The sequence below is a fragment of the Oncorhynchus masou genome, chromosome 32 (assembly GCF_036934945.1).
Source record: "Oncorhynchus masou masou isolate Uvic2021 chromosome 32, UVic_Omas_1.1, whole genome shotgun sequence".
Taxonomy (NCBI): Eukaryota; Metazoa; Chordata; class Actinopteri; order Salmoniformes; family Salmonidae; genus Oncorhynchus; species Oncorhynchus masou.
This window is the reverse complement of record NC_088243.1, coordinates 62,965,038-62,985,037: the sequence shown is the minus strand read 5'-3', so window position 1 is coordinate 62,985,037 and position 20,000 is coordinate 62,965,038. Positions and strand designations below refer to the sequence as shown.

At 46.6% G+C, this 20,000-nt stretch overlaps 1 protein-coding gene across 1 annotated transcript in view; it reads right to left on the bottom strand.

Annotated features, from left to right (window-relative positions):
• The window catches only part of LOC135527246 (transcription factor COE3-like), a 111,172-nt gene that overhangs the window by 11,746 nt on the left and 79,426 nt on the right, over positions 1-20,000 (bottom strand). The window contains exon 11 of the mRNA XM_064955846.1: positions 8,516-8,604. Within this exon, the coding sequence (XP_064811918.1) occupies positions 8,516-8,604 (89 nt within the window). The remainder of the gene's footprint in view (positions 1-8,515; positions 8,605-20,000) is intronic.

Sequence of the window (20,000 nt, the reverse complement as noted above, 5' to 3'; positions counted from 1 at the left end):
AGAGGAGAGGAGTGGGTGAGGTGGGGAGAGGAGAGGAGAGGAGAGGAAAGGAGACGTGACATAAGGAGAACAGAGAAGAGGAGTGGGTGAGGTGGGGAGAGGAGAGGAGAGGAGAGGAGAGGAGAGGAGAGGAGTGGGTGAGGTGGGGAGAGGAGAGGAGAGGAGAGGAAAGGAGACGTGACATAAGGAGAACAGAGAAGAGGAGTGGGTGAGGTGGGGAGAGGAGAGGAGAGGAGAGGAGAGGAGTGGGTGAGGTGGGGAGAGGAGAGGAGAGGAGAGGAAAGGAGACGTGACATAAGGAGAACAGAGAAGAGGAGTGGGTGAGGTGGGGAGAGGAGAGGAGAGGAGAGGAGAGGAGAGGAGTGGGTGAGGTGGGGAGAGGAGAGGAGAGGAGAGGAAAGGAGACGTGACATAAGGAGAACAGAGAAGAGGAGTGGGTGAGGTGGGGAGAGGAGAGGAGAGGAGGGAGAGGAGAGGGAGAGGAGAGGAGAGGAGAGGAGAGGAGAGGAGAGGAGAGGAGAGGAGAGGAGAGGAGAGGAGAGGAGAGGAGAGGAGAGGAGAGGAAAGGAGACGTGACGTGACGTAAGGAGGACAGAGAAGAGGAGTGGGTGAGGTGGGGAGAGGAGAGGAGATGAAAGGAGACGTGACGTAAGGAGGACAGAGAAGAGGTGTGGGTGAGGTGGGGAGAGCTGGGTTGGTTGTTGTTTCCAGGGCTCTGGGGATGAGAGCTGGTGTTGTGGGAGCCTCTGCTGGAGGTCTCTGGGGTATTACAATGAGGAGGGGCCTCTGTCTGCCTGTCTGGTGCCTGATTGGTTCCTACAACACATGTAGCCTTTTCCTTGTGTAAAAAAAAAGTTTAAGTTGATCAAAAACGCTGTCAAACGAAATGTGCAGTGCTGTGGTGAACATGGCCGGGAATAACTTTTTTTCTTATCATATAATAATTTAACTATTCCCTCACCGTTAGCCCTGTGTTCACTGTTTGACAGTGGAAGAGTGTGTGAGGATGCTCTTCTCCCTTTCTGTCCCCCATTTCCCACGACAAAATATGACCTCAGGAAAAAGGATCCAAGTAAAGTCGAATCAGTCCGAGGAATTACCATCTGTCCAAATGGGCAGGCCTGAGTTACAGAGTGAGGAAGGGGTGTGTGATAACTTCATGGATTCTCTTCTGAATATATACATCAATGGAAATTGGATTCACTAATATACTGGTTGATTTTTTTTTTCTATGTGGACACGTTTTAAATAAAGAGCATGCGTGTGCGTGTGTGTTTGTGTATGTGTGTTCATACATGTGCCTGTGTGTGAGAGTGTACCTTAATAGAGTTTCACATCTATCTGAGATCCACCACGCCAGACTGCCCTTCCTCTGTGCCTACCTGCCCACCCCAACACTCCTACTGACCCCACAGCTATCCTGCTGACACACACCCACCTGCCCACCCCAACACTCCTACTGACCCCACAGCTATCCTGCTGACACACACCCACCTGCCCACCCCAACACTCCTACTGACCTCACAGCTATCCTGCAGACACACACCCACCTGCCCACCCCAACACTCCTACTGACCTCACAGCTATCCTGCAGACACACACCCACCTGCCCACCCCAACAATCCTATTCTGCAGGCACACAGTCACACAGACACACACAGTCACACAGACACCACAACACTCCTACTGACCCCACAGCTATCATGCAGACAGACAGACAGACAGACACCCCAACAGTCCTACTGACCCCACAGCTATCCTGCAGACAGACAGACACCCCAAAACTCCTACTGACCCCACAGCTATCCTGCAGACAGACAGACACCCCAACAGTCCTACTGACCCCACAGCTATCCTGCAGACACACACACACCTGCCCATCCCAACACTCCTACTGACCCCACAGCTATCCTGCAGACAGATAGACACCCCAACACTCCTTCTGACCCCACAGCTATCCTGCAGGCACACAGACACACAGTCACACAGATACACAGTCACACAGACACACAGACACCGCCGCCCCCACCACAAAAAAAGCAATAAAGCTCTCGTCAATCTCCACCCCACCCCCAGCTCTACACCCAAACCCTGTCCCCTGTCCCTATCCACTGAGAGAGGGCACAATCTGTCACACCTTGGCACTGCCAACCGCCATACCCCCATGAGGAGTGTATCTCGGACCCCTCCTCCCCTCCTCTCATCCTCTCTCCTCTTATCGTCTCTCCTCTCCTCTCCCCCTCTGGCATGTGCTCGCTTCATTAATCTCCATTATAAAACAGAAGTTAGTTAATGTGTCTGAGGCTTGGCGGCTGCAACACCCTGCCTGCCACAGGGATCTTTGGCAACCCCCTCCCGCCCGATGCCTCAAACCCACACACATAGAGACACACATAGAGACACACATTCCTGCCTCTACACACTGGTGTGTGTGTGTTTGCTACAGTCGGTCTCTCCTTTTTTCATTAGGCAATGACAGACACAACAGCCTTCTCAAGGTAACGACACCTTCGAGGCCTTACTGCTCGTTGGTGCTACTCTGCTTCGGTTTGCGTGTTTTTTGTGTGTTTTTGTGTGTTTTTATGTGTTTTTGTGTGTGTGTGTGTGTGTGTGTGTGTGTGTGTGTGTGTGCGTGCGTGCGTGCGTGCGTGCGTGCGTGCGTGCGTGTGTGCGTGCGTGTGTGCGTGCGTATGTGCGTTCAATTGTTTGAAGTGTGTGGCCAGTTTCTGATGTGAAGAACAACCCCCTAAATAACCCCAATCTTGAAAACAAATGCAAAGAAAAGACTCTTGGAGGACATTCTCCAGAGTATTACCGCAGAATAAATGAAGCACTTCGTTATGTACAGAAATTCCTCAGCTCACTAATCTACAATGGATTTAGCTAATTAAATCCAGACAATAACAACAATTAGATAACCAACTAAGAACATGCTGCCTGTTCTGAGAACCTTTAGATAACCAATTAAGAACAGGCTGCCTTTTCTGAGAACCTTTAGATGACCAATTAAGAACAGGCCATATGTTCTGAGAACCTTTAGATAACCAATTAAGAACAGGCCATATGTTCTGAGAACCTTTAGATAACCAATTAAGAACAGGCCATCTGTTCTGAGAACCTTTAGATAACCAATTAAGAACAGGCCATCTGTTCTGAGAACCTTTAGATAACCAACTAAGAACAGGCCATCTGTTCTGAGAACCTAATTTCATGTCATGTTACTTGACTTGGACCATTGAAAATATATCACAGAATTTGTGACATAACAGTGAGGGTTATCTATGCCTGGGTCATGTGGTCCTGTAGCTGTTGGGGCGGGGGTGGGAGGCATGTGTGTGGACGTGAGAGATGGGCCTTGCACTGCCTTGTTGTGAACCACACACACATACACCCACACACACACACACATATCCACATTCACACTCATAACCCCCCCCCCCCCTTCCCTGACACACACATACACCCCACCCTCCCAACACCCATATACCCACACATGCACACACACCCCTCCCTATAGCGACAAGGAGAGACAACGCCATTGGATTCCTGTCAGCGCAAGTGCCGGCAATCAGAGCGCGGGTGCTTTAACGCCGCTGAAAGCTCAGCCCCAATCAATACGGTAATGCACTGCCTCCCAGTTATCATCATAATCTCTTATCACTGGCCCACACCTCTGAGGGGAGAGAGGGGGACGGAGGGAGGGATGGAAGGATGCAGGGATAGAGGGATGGAGGGATAGAGGGGGGATGGATGGAGAGATAAAGGGATGGAGGGATGGTGGGATAGAAGCAGCGTGACGGCTCATTCAATAATCACCTCAGCCAATGATCTGAAAGATTGAGGAGATGAAGATACTACAGACGTTTCAATGGTGTGTAAAATGCTGGTTTAGTGCTAATACAAAGTGTGAGTGTCACTTGAATTCAATATAAGGGTAGTATCTTGATCCTTGAAATTACCCATTTGCAATATGAATAAACATCAAACATGGAATATGCAAGGGTGGAAAGATTCACTACATACTCTAGTAGAGAGAGAGAGAGAGAGAGAGAGAGAGAGAGAGAGAGAGAGAGAGAGAGAGAGAGAGAGCACCTCACCACCATGAAGGGGGAAGGAGAGGGGACTTGACGGAGGACAGGAGGGAAAGAAAGGAGAATTCTCTCCTCCATCCTCAGTGGGTCAACTGCCAGGACGGGATGAGAAGTTGGCCCTACAAGAGACTCCCTCCCTATGTGTGAGCAGGAAGAGTCTGTTCCCAGCCTCTATCCTGGAAGCCTCTACACTGATGTCTTTAAAGCCCTTTCTACCTTACACCAGGGGAAAAACAGGTTTTAGCTCGTGTATGTCTCTCTTTTATGACTTCAGACAGAGGTGGAAATCATTTCATCCACCATGCTCCATGCTCTCATCTGTATCCAGGCCAAGAGGAAAAGGCACATACAGTATTCTGGAGCGACAGACCACACATCTAGAGAGTGAACGTCTCTTTAGGGTACTTCAGAGCTCCAGGTGGAATAACTCACAAGAAGAACGATATGAAAGAGCAGGAATTATAGAATATCCTAAACTGACTGGGGTCATCTTCAAGTCAGGTCGATTGAGGAAATGAATTCCAATTTGACTCATGAGTTTGAAAATGCCTGTCATTTTCTATGAGGATTTTTTTCTCTCCAATTCATGACTTGGGGCAGCAGGTAGCCTAGTAGTTAGAGTGTTGGGCCAGTAACCGAAAGGTTGCTTGGTCAAATCCACAAGTTGCCAAGGTAAAACTCTGTTGTTCTGCCCCTGAACAAGGCAGTTAACCTACTGTTCCTAGGCCGTCATTGAAAATAAGAATTTGTTCTTCACTGTCTTGCCCAGTTAAGCAAAGGTTAAATAAAAAAATTTAAAAACACACTTGAACTTCTGTATCTATAAATTGAATTACAATTCATAACCTATCAACTGGAAACCCAGCCTATGTCACTTCCTCTACTTTTAATGTGCAGTACTGTATAACATTTTAGTGACAATACAAAATAGTATTTCTCTCAAGGAATTGTATGTCTTTACTATTACAGAAAGACATTAATAAGTGCCTTTTTCATGTGAAAATGTTATGGAATATGCCTTTATCATACTGCAAATAACTGCATCCTACTTATCAAACATTGGACTGAACATGAGCAAAATCTCTCCCGTAACTCTTCTACCTATCTCACCTAACCCAACCCCCCTGAGCCCCAGCCCGTGCCCCTAGCCCCCAACGCCCCAGTCCTCCTTGCGTCTGCCAGACATATTCCACCTATTTTCTTCCACTGCTTTCCAGGAGCTCAATTATGGGAGGATGGCTCCCTGGTTCCAGAGGTTCCCGGAGAAAAGGGATCAGCAGACCCGGGAGAAGAAGCCTTCCGACAGGTCCCTTAACAATGATAAATCACCCTTTGCCTGGCTCTGCACAGTCGTCCCGCAGCCACCTTGCTGCAACACAAAGGGAGCGCTATCTCTAGCTATCTCTAGCTACCCCCCCCCCCAGACGATCCCGCAGGTGAAGAAGCCGGATGTGGAGGTCCTGTGCTGGCGTGGTTACATGTGGTCTGCGGTTGTGATGCCGGTTGGATGTACTGCCAAATTCTCTAAAACAACGTTGGAGGCAGCTTATGGTAGAGAAATTAGCATTCAATGGTCTGGCAACCACTCTGGTGAACTGCACGCTCTGCCAATTGCACGCTCCCTCAAAACTTGAGAACTCTGTGGCATTGTGTTGTGTGACAAAACTGCTATTGTCCCCAGCACAAGGTGCACCTGTGTAATGATCATGCTGTTTAATGAGCTTCTTGATATGCCACACCTGTCAAGTAGATGGATTACATTGGCAAAGGAGAAATGCTCACTAACAAGGATGTAAACAAATTTGTGCACAAATTTTGAGATAAATAAGCTAATTGTGCATATGGAACATTTCTGGGATTTTTTTATTTTAACTCATGAAACCAACACTTTATATTTTTGTTCAGTGTAGATTAGAGCACAAACTAACAGCTCAGGTCCTGGACTAGATATAGGGGGTGCAGGCTTTTGTTACAGACCAGCACTAACATTGCATTGAATATAATTGCCCCATTAACCCTGGCAGTTGATTCAGGTGTAATGGCCAAACAGGCGGCAAACACATCAAGCCTAAGAGTTCATATAAGTCCAGAACATGCTTTTTCAGCCTTTAACAAATTTTGGCCGACAAGACAGCAAAATCTTCACCTCGGTTAGGTTTTTAGCTCAGTCTCCATTTGTTTGTCTGCTCTGTATCAAAACAAGCCTCCCGTATGGCCGTATCTTAGGAAAATAGGCCCTCCACATGTAATGAACGCATCACCATCCAGGTGTCTATTTAAGAGGATTCATAGGCCGTTAAACTTGCCGTGACCTGGGAATGGGTCTTCTACCGCAAAGATCCTGGACCTCGCAAATATGCTGCTGCCTCCCATGCTGAGCAATGAGGGAAGGCTAGAGCTTAAACCACATATCCTCCATAGATCTGGATGGGGAAGTGTCTGCTTGCAGCCAAGGCAGACTGGAAATGAAATTAGAGGCGAACTGATCCAGCCCCAGCCTCCGAGGTCATCAGTGACCAGTTGGCCATGCTTTAGCCCCGGTCTGCTCTGTCTGTCTATCACTGGGGCTAGGGTTCCAGCTCTGGGACCGGCTCGTTGGAGAAGTACGACTGCCAACCTCCTAATCTAATCACTCAAATGGGGTTTCTCAGCTACAAAGGAAAACATCAAAAACCAACAGCCAGTGTTTTCCCCTTTCATTATTTACATGGAATCCCACTTATTCCCACCCTTCTAGACTTGCTCTGTTGCTTCCTGCTTAAAAAAAATTATTCAATTTGACTTCAATTGGTTCCAATATCAAGTGTTGGTGCCTATTGCCTCAATGTAGCTTGGGGTAGCTTTGCTCTCTGCCTAAGAGACTCTACAAATGGTCCTGACCAACCGTTCCATCCTTCAAGAAAAGCAAAGGAGAGAGGATAACAAAGGGAGGAAATGTCAGTGCTACTGTTCCAGAGTGACCGTGTGAGTCTTTCCTGACAAGCCACATTGGGTGAGAACAATGAGGTACTTCACGAATAGCAAGCTTTTCCATGTTAGTCTTGTTGTTATTTCCTTCTGTCTAAAATGTCGAGAAAGCTAGCGGCTGAAGAGAAGACGGAGGAAAATCTATACGCTTATTGAGTTTTCTTTTGAATAAATAAATATATAACGGCTGATGGGGACATTCTCCCTCCGCCACAAATCAGGGCATCAAAGGGGCCAGACAATATATGCTTGCTAATAGTATCAATTTACAAATAAACTGGTTTTTTGGTGACTGGATCTCAGATGTCAGATTTTGATAAATGGTTTCAATTTGGCAGCTGTTTTAGACTGTCAGGCCCCATCTGATCGTATCCCCCTTTACAGCAGTTCTCTGCCCAAAACAATCTCACTCATTTAGTGGTGCACCTTTTTAGGGGGAAAATAATCTTTTCATACTAACCAGGCGGCAAACCGCCCAAGGCACCTGACGGCTGCCTATGTTCTTGGCCCTGCCTAATGTGTGTGTGCGTGTGTGCGTGCTTGCTTGCGTCTACACTGAGTTTACAAAACATTAGGAACACCTTCCAAATATTGAGTTGCACCCCCTTTTGCCCTCAGAACAGCCTCAATTCGTCAGTACTTGGACTTTACAAGGTGTCGAAAACATTCCACAAGGATGCTGGCCCATGTTGACTCCAATGCTTCCCACTTTTGTGTCAAGTTGGCTGGATGTCCTTTGGGTGGTGGGCCGTTCTTGATACACTTGGGAAACTGTTGAGAGTGAAAAACCCAGCAGCTCTGCAGTACTTGACACACTCAAACCGGTGCGCCTGGCACCTACTACCATACCCCATTCAAAGGCACTTAAATATTTTGTCTTGCCTATTCACCCTCTGAATGGCACACATACACAATCCATGTCTCAATTGTCTCAAGGCTTAAAAATCCTTCTTCAACCTGTCTCCAACCCTTAATCTAGACTGATTGAAGTGGATTTAACAAGTTACATCAATAAGGGATCATAGCTTTAACCTGGATTCACCTGGTCAGTCTATGACATGTTTTGTACACTCAGTTTATGTGTCTACACGTATGCATGGAATGAAGATATATTTGTCTAAGCAATGACTTTGCATCTGCATGTTTGTTACTACCTCAAACCTAAAAATAACAAGACCAGAAACACTGTCTCAAACTCTACAACACCAATACAACATCATATAAACACCTGTTTCCAATTGTACAAGTTATCAGAACAATGTGCCCCTTGGCATCGGAGTATGTTCCAAAGGCCAGGTCCATATTGAGTGGAACAAATGAATCCAATCTAACAGATCTGGTTTGCCCTCTATAAACTCAGATATTTGGCAGTCCGAAGTCTATATGGTTTGGGTGGTCTTTGGAGTAACAACAGGGGATGATGTACTCCTTGGTGTCCTCTGAGGCGTATCACTGACCTTAGGTAACCTCTCGGGATCTCCTGGGTGTCTGGGGATGACTTTCTGTAGCCTCTGGAAGCCGTAGTCGATGGTAGGCTCATTCAAGGCTGGAAAGAGAGAGAATTATCATGGTTAGAATATTGCTGAGTGATATCTCTACAAACAAAATGGAGTGGCTCAAACAGGCATTGCTCTTCTATAGCTTCCAATAGCACATTTTAATTGTGTTTTTTCTTTTATATTTGTACATCTGTTTGCCTATGTAGACCTTCTGAAGGCCCTATGATGACCTTATGAAGGTATTATGTCACATTCTAGAGTAGCATATCTCCCCTGCCTGGCTGTCCTGCCCTGATACAGGAGCTCGACAATGGCCTTGTGTCAGCCCATCTCTTCCACCACCGGCATGTCCCCCTCTTTATTCTACTGCTGTTTATTAAGTGTGAGACCTTCTACTCAACCTGTCCCAGTCACTCACCCTTTCACAGAGCATTCCTAACTAATTCAATTGCACCGCCCTCACTCTAAGCCCCTCACATACCCCCCTTTTTATTTCATTACCCCCCCCCCCCCCCATTTGAAAACCACACAATCTCCGTTTCGATACGAAGGGGAAAAGAGAAACACCCGGAAATGAGTTAGGGAGATAGTTCTCCATAATCAAGCCCATTAATCATAAAAGGCTGTCAAATTTGACTTTGGGGACAATTTGTCAGCCTTCTTGCCCTGTAAGGATGATTGACACACCAAATGCCAGTAAGTAGAATAGCTAGTTTGCACTAATATGCATAACCGGCGCTTTCATGAATAAGAATAAGGTGGCAGCAGCAGCGCAGGGTCTTTTCAAAGGCCCGCTGCTGTTTGTTGCGAGCAGCAAATAGATGTTATTACCATTATAACAACATTTGTTTTCTTTCCTCGGGAATGGGCACCCGCGAGCTGCTAAATCAAATTTGTTGGAGGCCCGTTTCACACCAAGGGAAGGAGAAAAGGGCTTTCAGGCTGGGGCTGGGTGGGGATGTTATCTGAAGGGTGACGGAGCCTAGACGTTCACTCTCCACACAGACTGCCATTTTGAATCTCTGCCCCTGGCCCCTGAGAGGCCTGGAATGGATTACTCTCTCATGGACGATTTCTCCCTTGTTGGGATGAAGAGGGGATAGTCTACTTTGAAACCAAACGGATGTCTTTGGATAATAAGGTATTCCTAAGGCCTCGTCAGAGCGTTAAGGCAGAGTATTGGGAAAGGGAATTTCAACACAAACAGGGAGAATTCTAAAAACAGCCATCTACCAAGAGAGTAGGACAAGTGAAAGAGAGAAGGAATGGACACACACAGGAAGAGGGAGGGAGAGAGAGAGAGAGAGAGAGAGAGAGAGAGAGAGAGAGAGAGAGAGAGAGGCAGAAAGAGAATCTCATCTCGCCGGGGAGACTGGAGGGTAGTGGAGCAGACGTCTCTCCCTCTACTGCCCCCCAGAAATTAAGACCATTACTTCCCCTTATTAAAATCCCCTAGCACTTTGACCCCAGCGCCCCATTGGCTGCCTGTAGGCCCCTGTCCTCTCAGCCAATCGATACGGCTGCCTTCTCGCAAAGAGCCTGAGTAATTGGAGAGCGCCGACGCGCTGCGTGAACCCTGACCCCCTACGCATTACACACCCCATATGAAGATAGATTGCCTGATTTAGTGTAAACATATGCTGCAATTCCAGCCATCAGTGCCACTTTCTCCATCGTAATTTGTATTGATTTTTTTCCCCCAGCCATCTTCGTGTCTTTGCGGTGTCTGACGTTTGGATTTTTTCAAAGGGGAAAGATAATGCAGTTCGGTGGGAAGAGGAGGCGAGAATACGAGTGAGGGAGAGAGAGGGAGAAAGAGAGAGAGAGGGGTCGGCGAGGTATCATTTTTTATTTATTTAACCATCCAATTATTGCCCTCGATTTCTCCCTCTCTCCATGAACGTGATCAAACAGTCGACTGGGGTCTCACTAAACAGAGCGTTGTTATTAGGTGATCACTCGACTGGGACAAAAGGGAGGGAGAGGGTGAATGGGATTTCCACTAACACACTCAACCAAGGCTGAGAGGAGTGGTGGTGAAACATGATCCCAGATCACACAACAGCACTAGGTACAGTAGATAGCACGAGGCAGAGAGCACTATGCAGATAGCACTAGGCAGATAGCACTATGCAGATAGCACTAGGAAGATAGCACTAGGTAGATAGCACTAGGTAGATAGCACTATGCAGATAGCACTAGGAAGATAGCACTAGGTAGATAGCACTAGGTAGATAGCACTAGGCAGATAGCACTAGGTAGATAGCACTAGGTAGATAGCACTAGGCAGATAGCACGAGGCAGATAGCACTATGCAGATAGCACTATGCAGATAGCACTAGGTAGATAGCACTAGGTAGATAGCACTAGGTAGATAGCACTAGGCAGATAGCACTAGGCAGATAGCACTAGGTAGATAGCACTAGGTAAATAGCACTAGGCAGATAGCACTATGCAGATAGCACTAGGTAGATAGCACTAGGTAGATAGCACTAGGCAGATAGCACTAGGAAAATAGCACTAGGCAGATAGCACTAGGCAGATAGCACTAGGCAGATAGCACTAGGTAGATAGCACTAGGTAGATAGCACTAGGCAGATAGTGCTGGTGACAGCAGAACACTATACAAGTCAGACAGAAGTTTTTGGGTTAAGGAGAATAATCTAGTCCAAATTGGAGGCTTTTAAATCAGCAGATGCTACATACATTTTGGGATTTATAAATGAAGGACATGTAAGCATTGATTCTTGAAGAATATAACTTAGAAATGCCTCATAAGCTTAGCTCAACTGTCGTACCCAATCAGATCTAAAATATAACCTTGCCTTAGGCCAATGTTTGTAAACAAAGTAAATGTAAACAAACACTATATAGCCTCATAACATGGATAAAATTCTAACTTTGATATAATGGATGGTCAGTCCTTGCATCCATAGCTCTGTCAGAGCGATTACATTTCTCTAGCCGCATCCCTCAGCTTTTAACCAAACCAAAGGGGTGGTGCCGCTTTGTTTCTACTGCAGATTGCTACCTTAAGGTCAGATAAACCATATATCTGCAATATTCAAGAATTGGCATTAGGCATGATAATGTTCATTTGATCATCACCTTAAGTGTCATGTCTTCTACCTTCATACTCTGACATCGTTCTGACAAAATGGAGGCTGCTGAATGAAGGACATCTCAAAATAATGGCTTGAAGGGAGCAAATGGAATGGCAACAAACAACTGGAAACCATATGTTTGATGTATGTGATACTATTCCACTGATTCTGCTCCCGCCATTACCACAAGCCTGTTCTCCCCGATTAAGCTGCCTCCAATCTCCTGTGTTCTGACTTCACTATATGCAAAATGCCACTTTTGTTTGTTGGGAGTATTGTTGCAAGTTGCAAAGCTTTATTTTGAATACAAACAGTGTAGCTATTCCCTCCGCAAGGCAATAAAACAAGCTAAGCGTCAGTATAGAGACAAAGTAGAGTCGCAATTCAACAGCTCAGATTTGAGACATATGTGGCAGGGTCTACAGTCAATCACGGATTACAAAAAGAAAACCAGCCCTGTCGCGAACACGGATGTCTTGCTCCCAGACAAACTATGCCAACGCGAGTAAAACATTTAAACATGTGAACCGACGCAAGGCTGCCAGCCCAGACGGCATTCCTGGTCGCGTCCTCAGAGCATGCGCAGACCTGCTGGCTGGTGTGTTTACGGACATATTCAATCAATCCCTGTCCCAGTCGGCTGTTCCCACATGCTTCAAGAGGGCCACCATTGTTCCTGTTCCCAAGAAAGCTAAGGTAACTGAGCTAAACGACTATCACCCCGTAGCACTCCCTTCTGTCATCATGAAGTGCTTTGAGAGACTAGTCAAGGATCATATCACCTCCACGCTACCTGACACCCTAGACCCACTCTAATTTGCTTACCTCCCCAATAGGTCCACAGACGGCGTAATATCAATCACACTGCACTCTGCCCTAACCCATCTGGACAAGAGGAATACCTATGTAAGAATGCTGTTCATCGATTACAGCTCAGCATTTAACACCATAGTACCCTCCAAACTCGTCATTAAGCTCGAGACCCTGAGTCTCGACCACTCCCTGTGCAACTGGGTCCTGGACTTTCTGACGGGCCGCCCCCAGGTGGTGAGGGTAGGAAACAACACCTCCACCCTGCTGATCCTCAACACTGGGGCCCCACAAGGGTGCGTTCTCAGCTCTATCATGTACTCCCTGTTCACCCATGACTGCGTGGCCATGCACGCCTCCAACTCAATCATCAAGTTTGCAGACGACACTACAGTGGTAGGCTTGATTACCAACAACGACGAAATGGCCTACAGGGAGGAGGTGAGGACCCTCGGAGTGTGGTGTCAGGAAAATAACCTCACACTCAATGTCAACAAAACAAAGGAGATGAAACAGCAGAGGAAACAGCAGAGGGAGCAGCCCCCTTTCCACATCGACGGGACAGTAGTGGAGAAGGTGGAAGGATTTAAGTTCCTCGGCATACACATCACGGACAAACTGAAATGGTCCACCCACACAGACAGCGTGGTGGAGAAGGCGCAACAGTGCCTCTTCAACCTCAGGAGGCTGAAGAAATTTGGCTTGTCACCAAAAACACTCACAAGCTTTTACAGATGCACAATCGAGAGCATCCTGTCACTATCTTCCAGAAGGCGAGGTCAGTACAGGTGTATCAAAGCTGGGACCGAGAGAAAGAAAAACAGCTTCTATCTCAAGGCCATCAGACTGTTAAACAGCCATCACTAACATTGAGTGGCTGCTGCCAACATACTGACTGAAATCTCTAGCCACTTTAATAATTACAAATTGGATGTAATAAATGTATCACTAGTCACTTTAAACAATGTCACTTTATATACAGCATTTCAAGGTCCTGGAATGGCCTAGCCAGTCTCCAGATCTCAACCCCATAGAAAATCTTTGGAGGGAGTTGAAAGTCCGTGTTGCCCAGCAACAGCCCCAAAACATCACTGCTCTAGAGGAGATCTGCACGGAGGAATGGGCCAAAATACCAGCAACAGTGTGTGAAAACCTTGTGAAGACTTACAGAAAACGTTTGACCTCTGTCATTGCCAACAAAGGGTATATAACAAAGTATTGAGATAAACTTTTGTTATTGACCAAGTACTTATTTTCCACCATAATTTGCAAATAAATTCATTAAAAATCCTACAATGTGATTTTCTGGATTTTTTTCTCATTTTGTCTGTCATAGTTGAAGTGAACCTATGATGAAAATTACAGGCCTCTCTCATCTTTTTAAGTGGGAGAACTTGCACAATTAGTGGCTGACCAAATACTTTTTTGCCCCACTGTAATGTTTACATACCCTACATTACTCATCTCATATGTATATACTGTACTCTATACCATCTACTGCATCTTGCCTATGCTGTTTAACCATCTCTCATCTATATATTTATATGTACATGTTCTTATTCATTCCTTTACACTTGTGTGTGTATAAGGTAGTTGTTGTGAAATTGTTAGATTACTTGTTAGATATTACTGCACGGTTGGAACTAGAAGCACAAGCATTTCGCTACACTTGCATTAACATCCGCTAACCATGTGTATGTGACCAATAAAATTTGATTTGATTTGATTTGCAAAAAATAAATTCCCATTTTATCTTAAAATTGTAATATATCATCTTTCAATCCATGTGACAAACCTCCACACATTGAGCCAGATGTCCTAACCTATTTCTAGAGGTTTAGGAGGAGGATATCTAAAGCTCCCTCAAAATCAATTCCCATGTTGCTCTCTGTCTTATTTCAAACAGCTCTGCTTTCCAAAGGACCCAAATGACTTCAGTTGGCAGGAGCAAGAGGTTTAGTCAGAGTTAAAACAGTGTACCTCTATAAGGTCGACGTGATCAGAGGGGATGCTTACCTAAAACCCCCCGAACCTAACAAATATGGAAAACATGGTAAAGTAAAACTGGGCCAATATTCTTAAATACCTTCCTTTCCTTTGTTGCTACTGGGGTATTGGATAGGTGTTCAACTACAGAACTTTCACTAATAAAGTCCTTTCAGATTGGTCGTCTCGAATAGGAAGTCAGTTAATATTATTGGAACGTAGCCATTGTCTCACTGCTCTTTTACAATCAGTCTCACGGGTGGTAGGGACTAAGGCTCCCAAGCTTTAAAATGTTTGCATGCTCAAATGGGACCTTGGCAGAATATATATATACATTCATTCAGCATATGTTTACATCCTCATTCTCCAATGTGTTTACATCTATTTATGTACTTTTCCTCACCGCCGCTGCCCTTCCAAACACTTAAGTGGCTTCTGCTTTTCTACTTGGCTTCTAGCTGATTCTGTACATATTTACCAGATATTGCTGATGGATGGAATATGCACTTTGGGAGTCCTTTTTCTTCATCTTGCACAGTCATGTCCCCGATGAGGATCATCCCGAAACCCATAAATCTCCACTATCCTCCTCCACCACACTCAGCTCATAGGCTCTCCGTGAATTTTCCTTCATTGCACTTATCATTTCAAATTCCATATGAAATATACCATCAAGGCCCAAGCCCACGTCCAACGCCCGACTGACAGAACAGGGGATACGGGGGATTTGGAGCGGCTTGCATCCCAGAGCAGCATGGGCTTCATCTTTATTCATGTTATGAATGACGCAGGTCATCGCTGTATCTACAGGTGTGTGTATCAGATCATTTCCTCTCTTCCTTCTGGGGGAAGAAATTGTCAGACGCACAACAGTGTGAGCAGAAGGACTCATCTGACTCTGCTAAGTGTAGCCTGCTGGGGGTTGTGTAGCCTGATGGGGGTTGTGTAGCTTGCTGGGGGTTCGGTAGCTTGCTGGGGGTTGTGGAGCCTGCTGGGGGTTGTGTAGCCTGCTGGGGGTTGTGTAGCCTGCTGGGGGTTGTGTAGTCTGCTGGGTGTTGTGTAGCCTGCTGTGGGTTGTGTAGCCTGCTGTGGGTTGTGTAGCCTGCTGGGGGTTGTGTAGCCTGCTGGGGGTTGTGTAGCCTGCTGGGGGTTGTGTAGCCTGCTGTGGGTTGTGGAGCCTGCTGGGTGTTGTGTAGCCTGCTGGGGGTTGTGTAGCCTGCTGGGGGTTGTGGAGCCTGCTGGGGGTTGTGGAGCCTACTGGGTGTTGTGTAGCCTGCTGTGGGTTGTGTAGCTTGCTGGGTGTTGTGTAGCCTGCTGGGGGTTGTGGAGCCTGCTGGGTGTTGTGTAGTCTGCTGGAGGTTGTGTAGCCTGCTGGGCGTTGTGTAGACTGCTGGGGGTTATGGAGCCTGCTGTGGGTTGTGTAGCCTGCTGTGGGTTGTGGAGCACCGACCTGTTGACAAGCATCTAAAGCCCACTGCTACACACATGCACTATGCTATTGATTTACCCCTTTCATCCCTCTCTCTCACTCTCTTTTATTTGTCCCTCATTCAAAATAAGATGAAATTGTGACACACATGCATACAAACATACAATGCAAAACATCCAGTCTGACTTGCTATACAGTATTTTTTGTCAGCGTAAACATTTATCCATCAGCATCTACACTGCATTGTACATACTGTACAACAAACTCAATACATAGACCTACAGTACACACCATTCCCCCCCAACACACACACACACACACACACACATGCACACACACACACACGCACACACGCACACACACACGCACACACACGCACACACACCCATCACAGTGAAAGCATAGAAAATAAATTCCAAGCAAAAGGCTTGATCAATCACCCGGGCCCGCCACTCCAACACTCCGACCTCCCCCACCTTGCGATCGATGCTCATAGAAATTTCATGAACTTTAAACTGTGATTGACAGACAGACAGACGGGCCCCAGACAGACATGGCATACTGGCCTCTTTAAAGTGGTGAGCCACCAGGGAAGATGAAGGGGCCTCGTCCCGCCTGTTCCCTCCCCAAACACACACTTTTAATTAAGACTAAAACACTTTGGCGTTATGGCAACATTTAGCCAGACTGATGTACTCTCTATGGCTCCTATGACCTCTACTTGCCCCTGTCTGACACCACTCCAGACCACTAAGCCCTGTCTGACACCACACTAGACCACTAACGTCTCTGACACCATTCTAGACCTCTAACCTCTGCCTGACACCACACTAGACCACTGACCCCTATCTGACTCCACACTAGACCACTAATTCCTGTCTGACACCACTCTAGACCACTAACCCCTATCTGACACCACTCTAGACCACTAACCCCTATCTGACACCACACTAGACCACTAATTCCTGTCTGACACCACTCTAGACCACTAACCCCTATCTGACACCACTCTAGACCACTAAGCCCTGTCTGACATCACACTAAACCACTAGCCCCTGTCTGACACCACACTAAACCACTAACCCCTGTCTGACACCACACTAGACCACTAACCCCTGTCTGACACCACACTAGACCACTAACCTCTGTTTGACAACACACTAGACTACTAACCCCTGTCTGACACCGCACTAGACTGCTAACCCCTGTCCAACACCACACTAGACCACTTACCGCTGTCTGACACCACACTAGACCACTAGCCCTTGTCTGACACCACACTAGACCACTAACCCCTGTCTGTCACCACACTAGACCACTAACCCCTGTCTGTCAACACACTAGACCACTAAACGCTGTCTGACACCACACTAGACCACTAAGCTCTGTCTGACACCACACTAGACCACAAAATCCTGTCTGACACCATACTAGACCACTAAGCCCTGTCTGACACCACACTAGACCACTAAGCCCTGTCTGACACCACACTAGACCACTAAGCCCTGTCTGACACCACACTAGACCACTAAGCCCTGTCTGACACCACACTAGACCACTAAGCCCTGTCTGACACCGCACTAGACCACTAAGCCCTGTCTGACACCACACTAGACCACTAAGCCCTGTCTGACACCACACTAGACCACTAAGCCCTGTCTGACACCACACTAGACCACTAAGCCCTATCTGACACCACACTAGACCACTAAGCCCTGTCTGACACCATACTAGACCACTAAGCCCTGTCTGACACCACACTAGACCACTAAGCCCTGTCTGACACCACACTAGACCACTAAGCCCTGTCTGACACCACACTAGACCACTAAGCCCTGTCTGACACCACACTAGACCACTAACCCCTATCTGACACCACATTTTAGGCTGTGACTCAAAAATAATAACTTCTCAGGTGTGTGTGGGGGGGGCGTATTTCTTTGAGGCACACACTTTGCCAGCCTTGTCACTCCAGTCTAATCAAGGCACCAAGGAGGTAATTATTCACTAGCTGATTAACATATCTCACCGCTGAAGCGGATGCACACTCTAATCACAAGGGTTGCGTCATTCTCGGATCTCACAGGAGACAAGTGAGGCAACAGAAGGGAGTGGGTGTGTTTCTGTCACCTCCACTTCTCTCCATGCTCTAGAGGACAACAATCTATGTGATGTTCCTCTGCATCTATGTGAAGAAACTAAATGTTTGATCCGACTGTCGTTCAGTGCAATACTGTAGGTATAGGGTGGGGGGTATGAATGCTCAATCGTGGAAATCTACAGTAAAACAAAATTAGGAAAACAATTGACACATGGTTAAAAAATGTGTCTTGCTATACAGTACATGCAAGTTGATACCACACATGCTTATGCATAATTACCTCCATGTGTTGCAGTGAGAGTAATTAAACAATAAAAGTGCAGTAGTCAATTAGTCAGCTTACAGTACTTCAAAAGAAATTGTCAACAGAGAAGGGAAAAGCAAACACACCGCGGTGATGAAGTAAAATATTTTACAGAGGTTCAAAATCGACACTATGGCGAAGCTGAGGTATTACTCACTCCTTTGTCACATGTTCACAAGACCTTCAGCATTCCATATTGAACATTTTGCTAATGTGTTCCATATGTTCAGCCTGTGTGAGAGAGAAAGAGAGAGACAGACAGACAGACAGACAGACAGACAGACAGACAGACAGACAGACATAGAGATACTGTAGAGAGAGAGAGAGAGAGAGAGAGAGAGAGAGAGAGAGAGAGAGAGAGAGAGAGAGGGGGGGGGAGGGAGGGAGGGAGGTAGGAAAGAAAGGTACCATTGTTTCCCCTCACAGTGATAGGAACACTGCCCAATGCCAAGGCAATATGCCCTGTGAAAAAACAGTGACTGTCCATGCTGAAAACCTCTTAATGGTTTAGTGGTGTTTTAAAGAGCTTGAGAGGCAGTGGGCACAAGGTCTCCTTTACGCCACACAACAATCAGGTCCCAACACCAGCTCCTGCTCGCCGTCTCTGCCATTGGCTGCCATCTTTTTCCGAATAACCTCATCCAAACCAGCACCGGAACAATTGCCAAACGTCAGATTAACCCAAATAAAAGTCCATGTAGCTTGAACTGGCTTCTCCCCCCACTTCAGTCTAACACCCAACCACTGATATGCTCATAAAGAGAGTTAAACTCAGCAAAAAAAGAAATGTCCCTCTTTCAGGATCCTGTTTTTCAAAGATAATTCGTAAACATACAAATAACTTCACAGATCTTCATTGTAAAGGGTTTAAACACTGTTTCCCATGCTTGTTCAACGAACCATAAACAATTAATGAACATGCACCTGTGGAATGGTCGTTAAGACACTAACAGTTTACAGACGGTAGACAATTAAGGTCACAGTTATGAAAACTTAGGACACTAAAGAGCCTTTCCACTGACTCTGAAAAACACTAAAAGAAAGATGTCTAGGGTCCCTGCTCATCTGCGTGAATGTGCCTTAGGCATGATGCAAGGAGGCATGAGAACTGCAAATGTGGCCAGGGCAATAAATTGCAATATCCGTACTGTGAGTCGCCTACAGGGAGACAGGACGGACAGCTGATCGTCCTCGCAGTGGTAGACCACGTGTAACAACACCTGCACAGGATCGATACATCCGAACATCACACCTGCAGGGCAGGTACAGGATGGCAACATCAACTGCCTGAATTACACCAGGAATGCACAATCCCTCCATCAGTGCTCAGACTGTCCGCAATAGGCTGAGAGAGGCTGGACGGAGGGCTTGTAGGCCTGTTGTAAGGCAGTTCCTCACCAGACATCACCGGCAACAACGTTGCCTATGGGCACAAACCCACCATCGCTGGACCAGACAGGACTGCCAAAAAGGTTTTGACTCACCAGGGGTGATGGTCGGATTCGCATTTATCGTCGATGGAATGAACATTACACCGAGGCCCGTACACTGGAGCGGGATCGATTTGGAGGTGGAGGGCCCGCATGGTCTGGGGCGGTGTGTCACAGCATCATCGGACTGAGCTTGTTGTCATTACAGGTAATCTCAACGCTATGCGTTACAGGGAAGACATCTTCCTCCCTCATGTGGTACCCTTCCTGCAGGCTTAT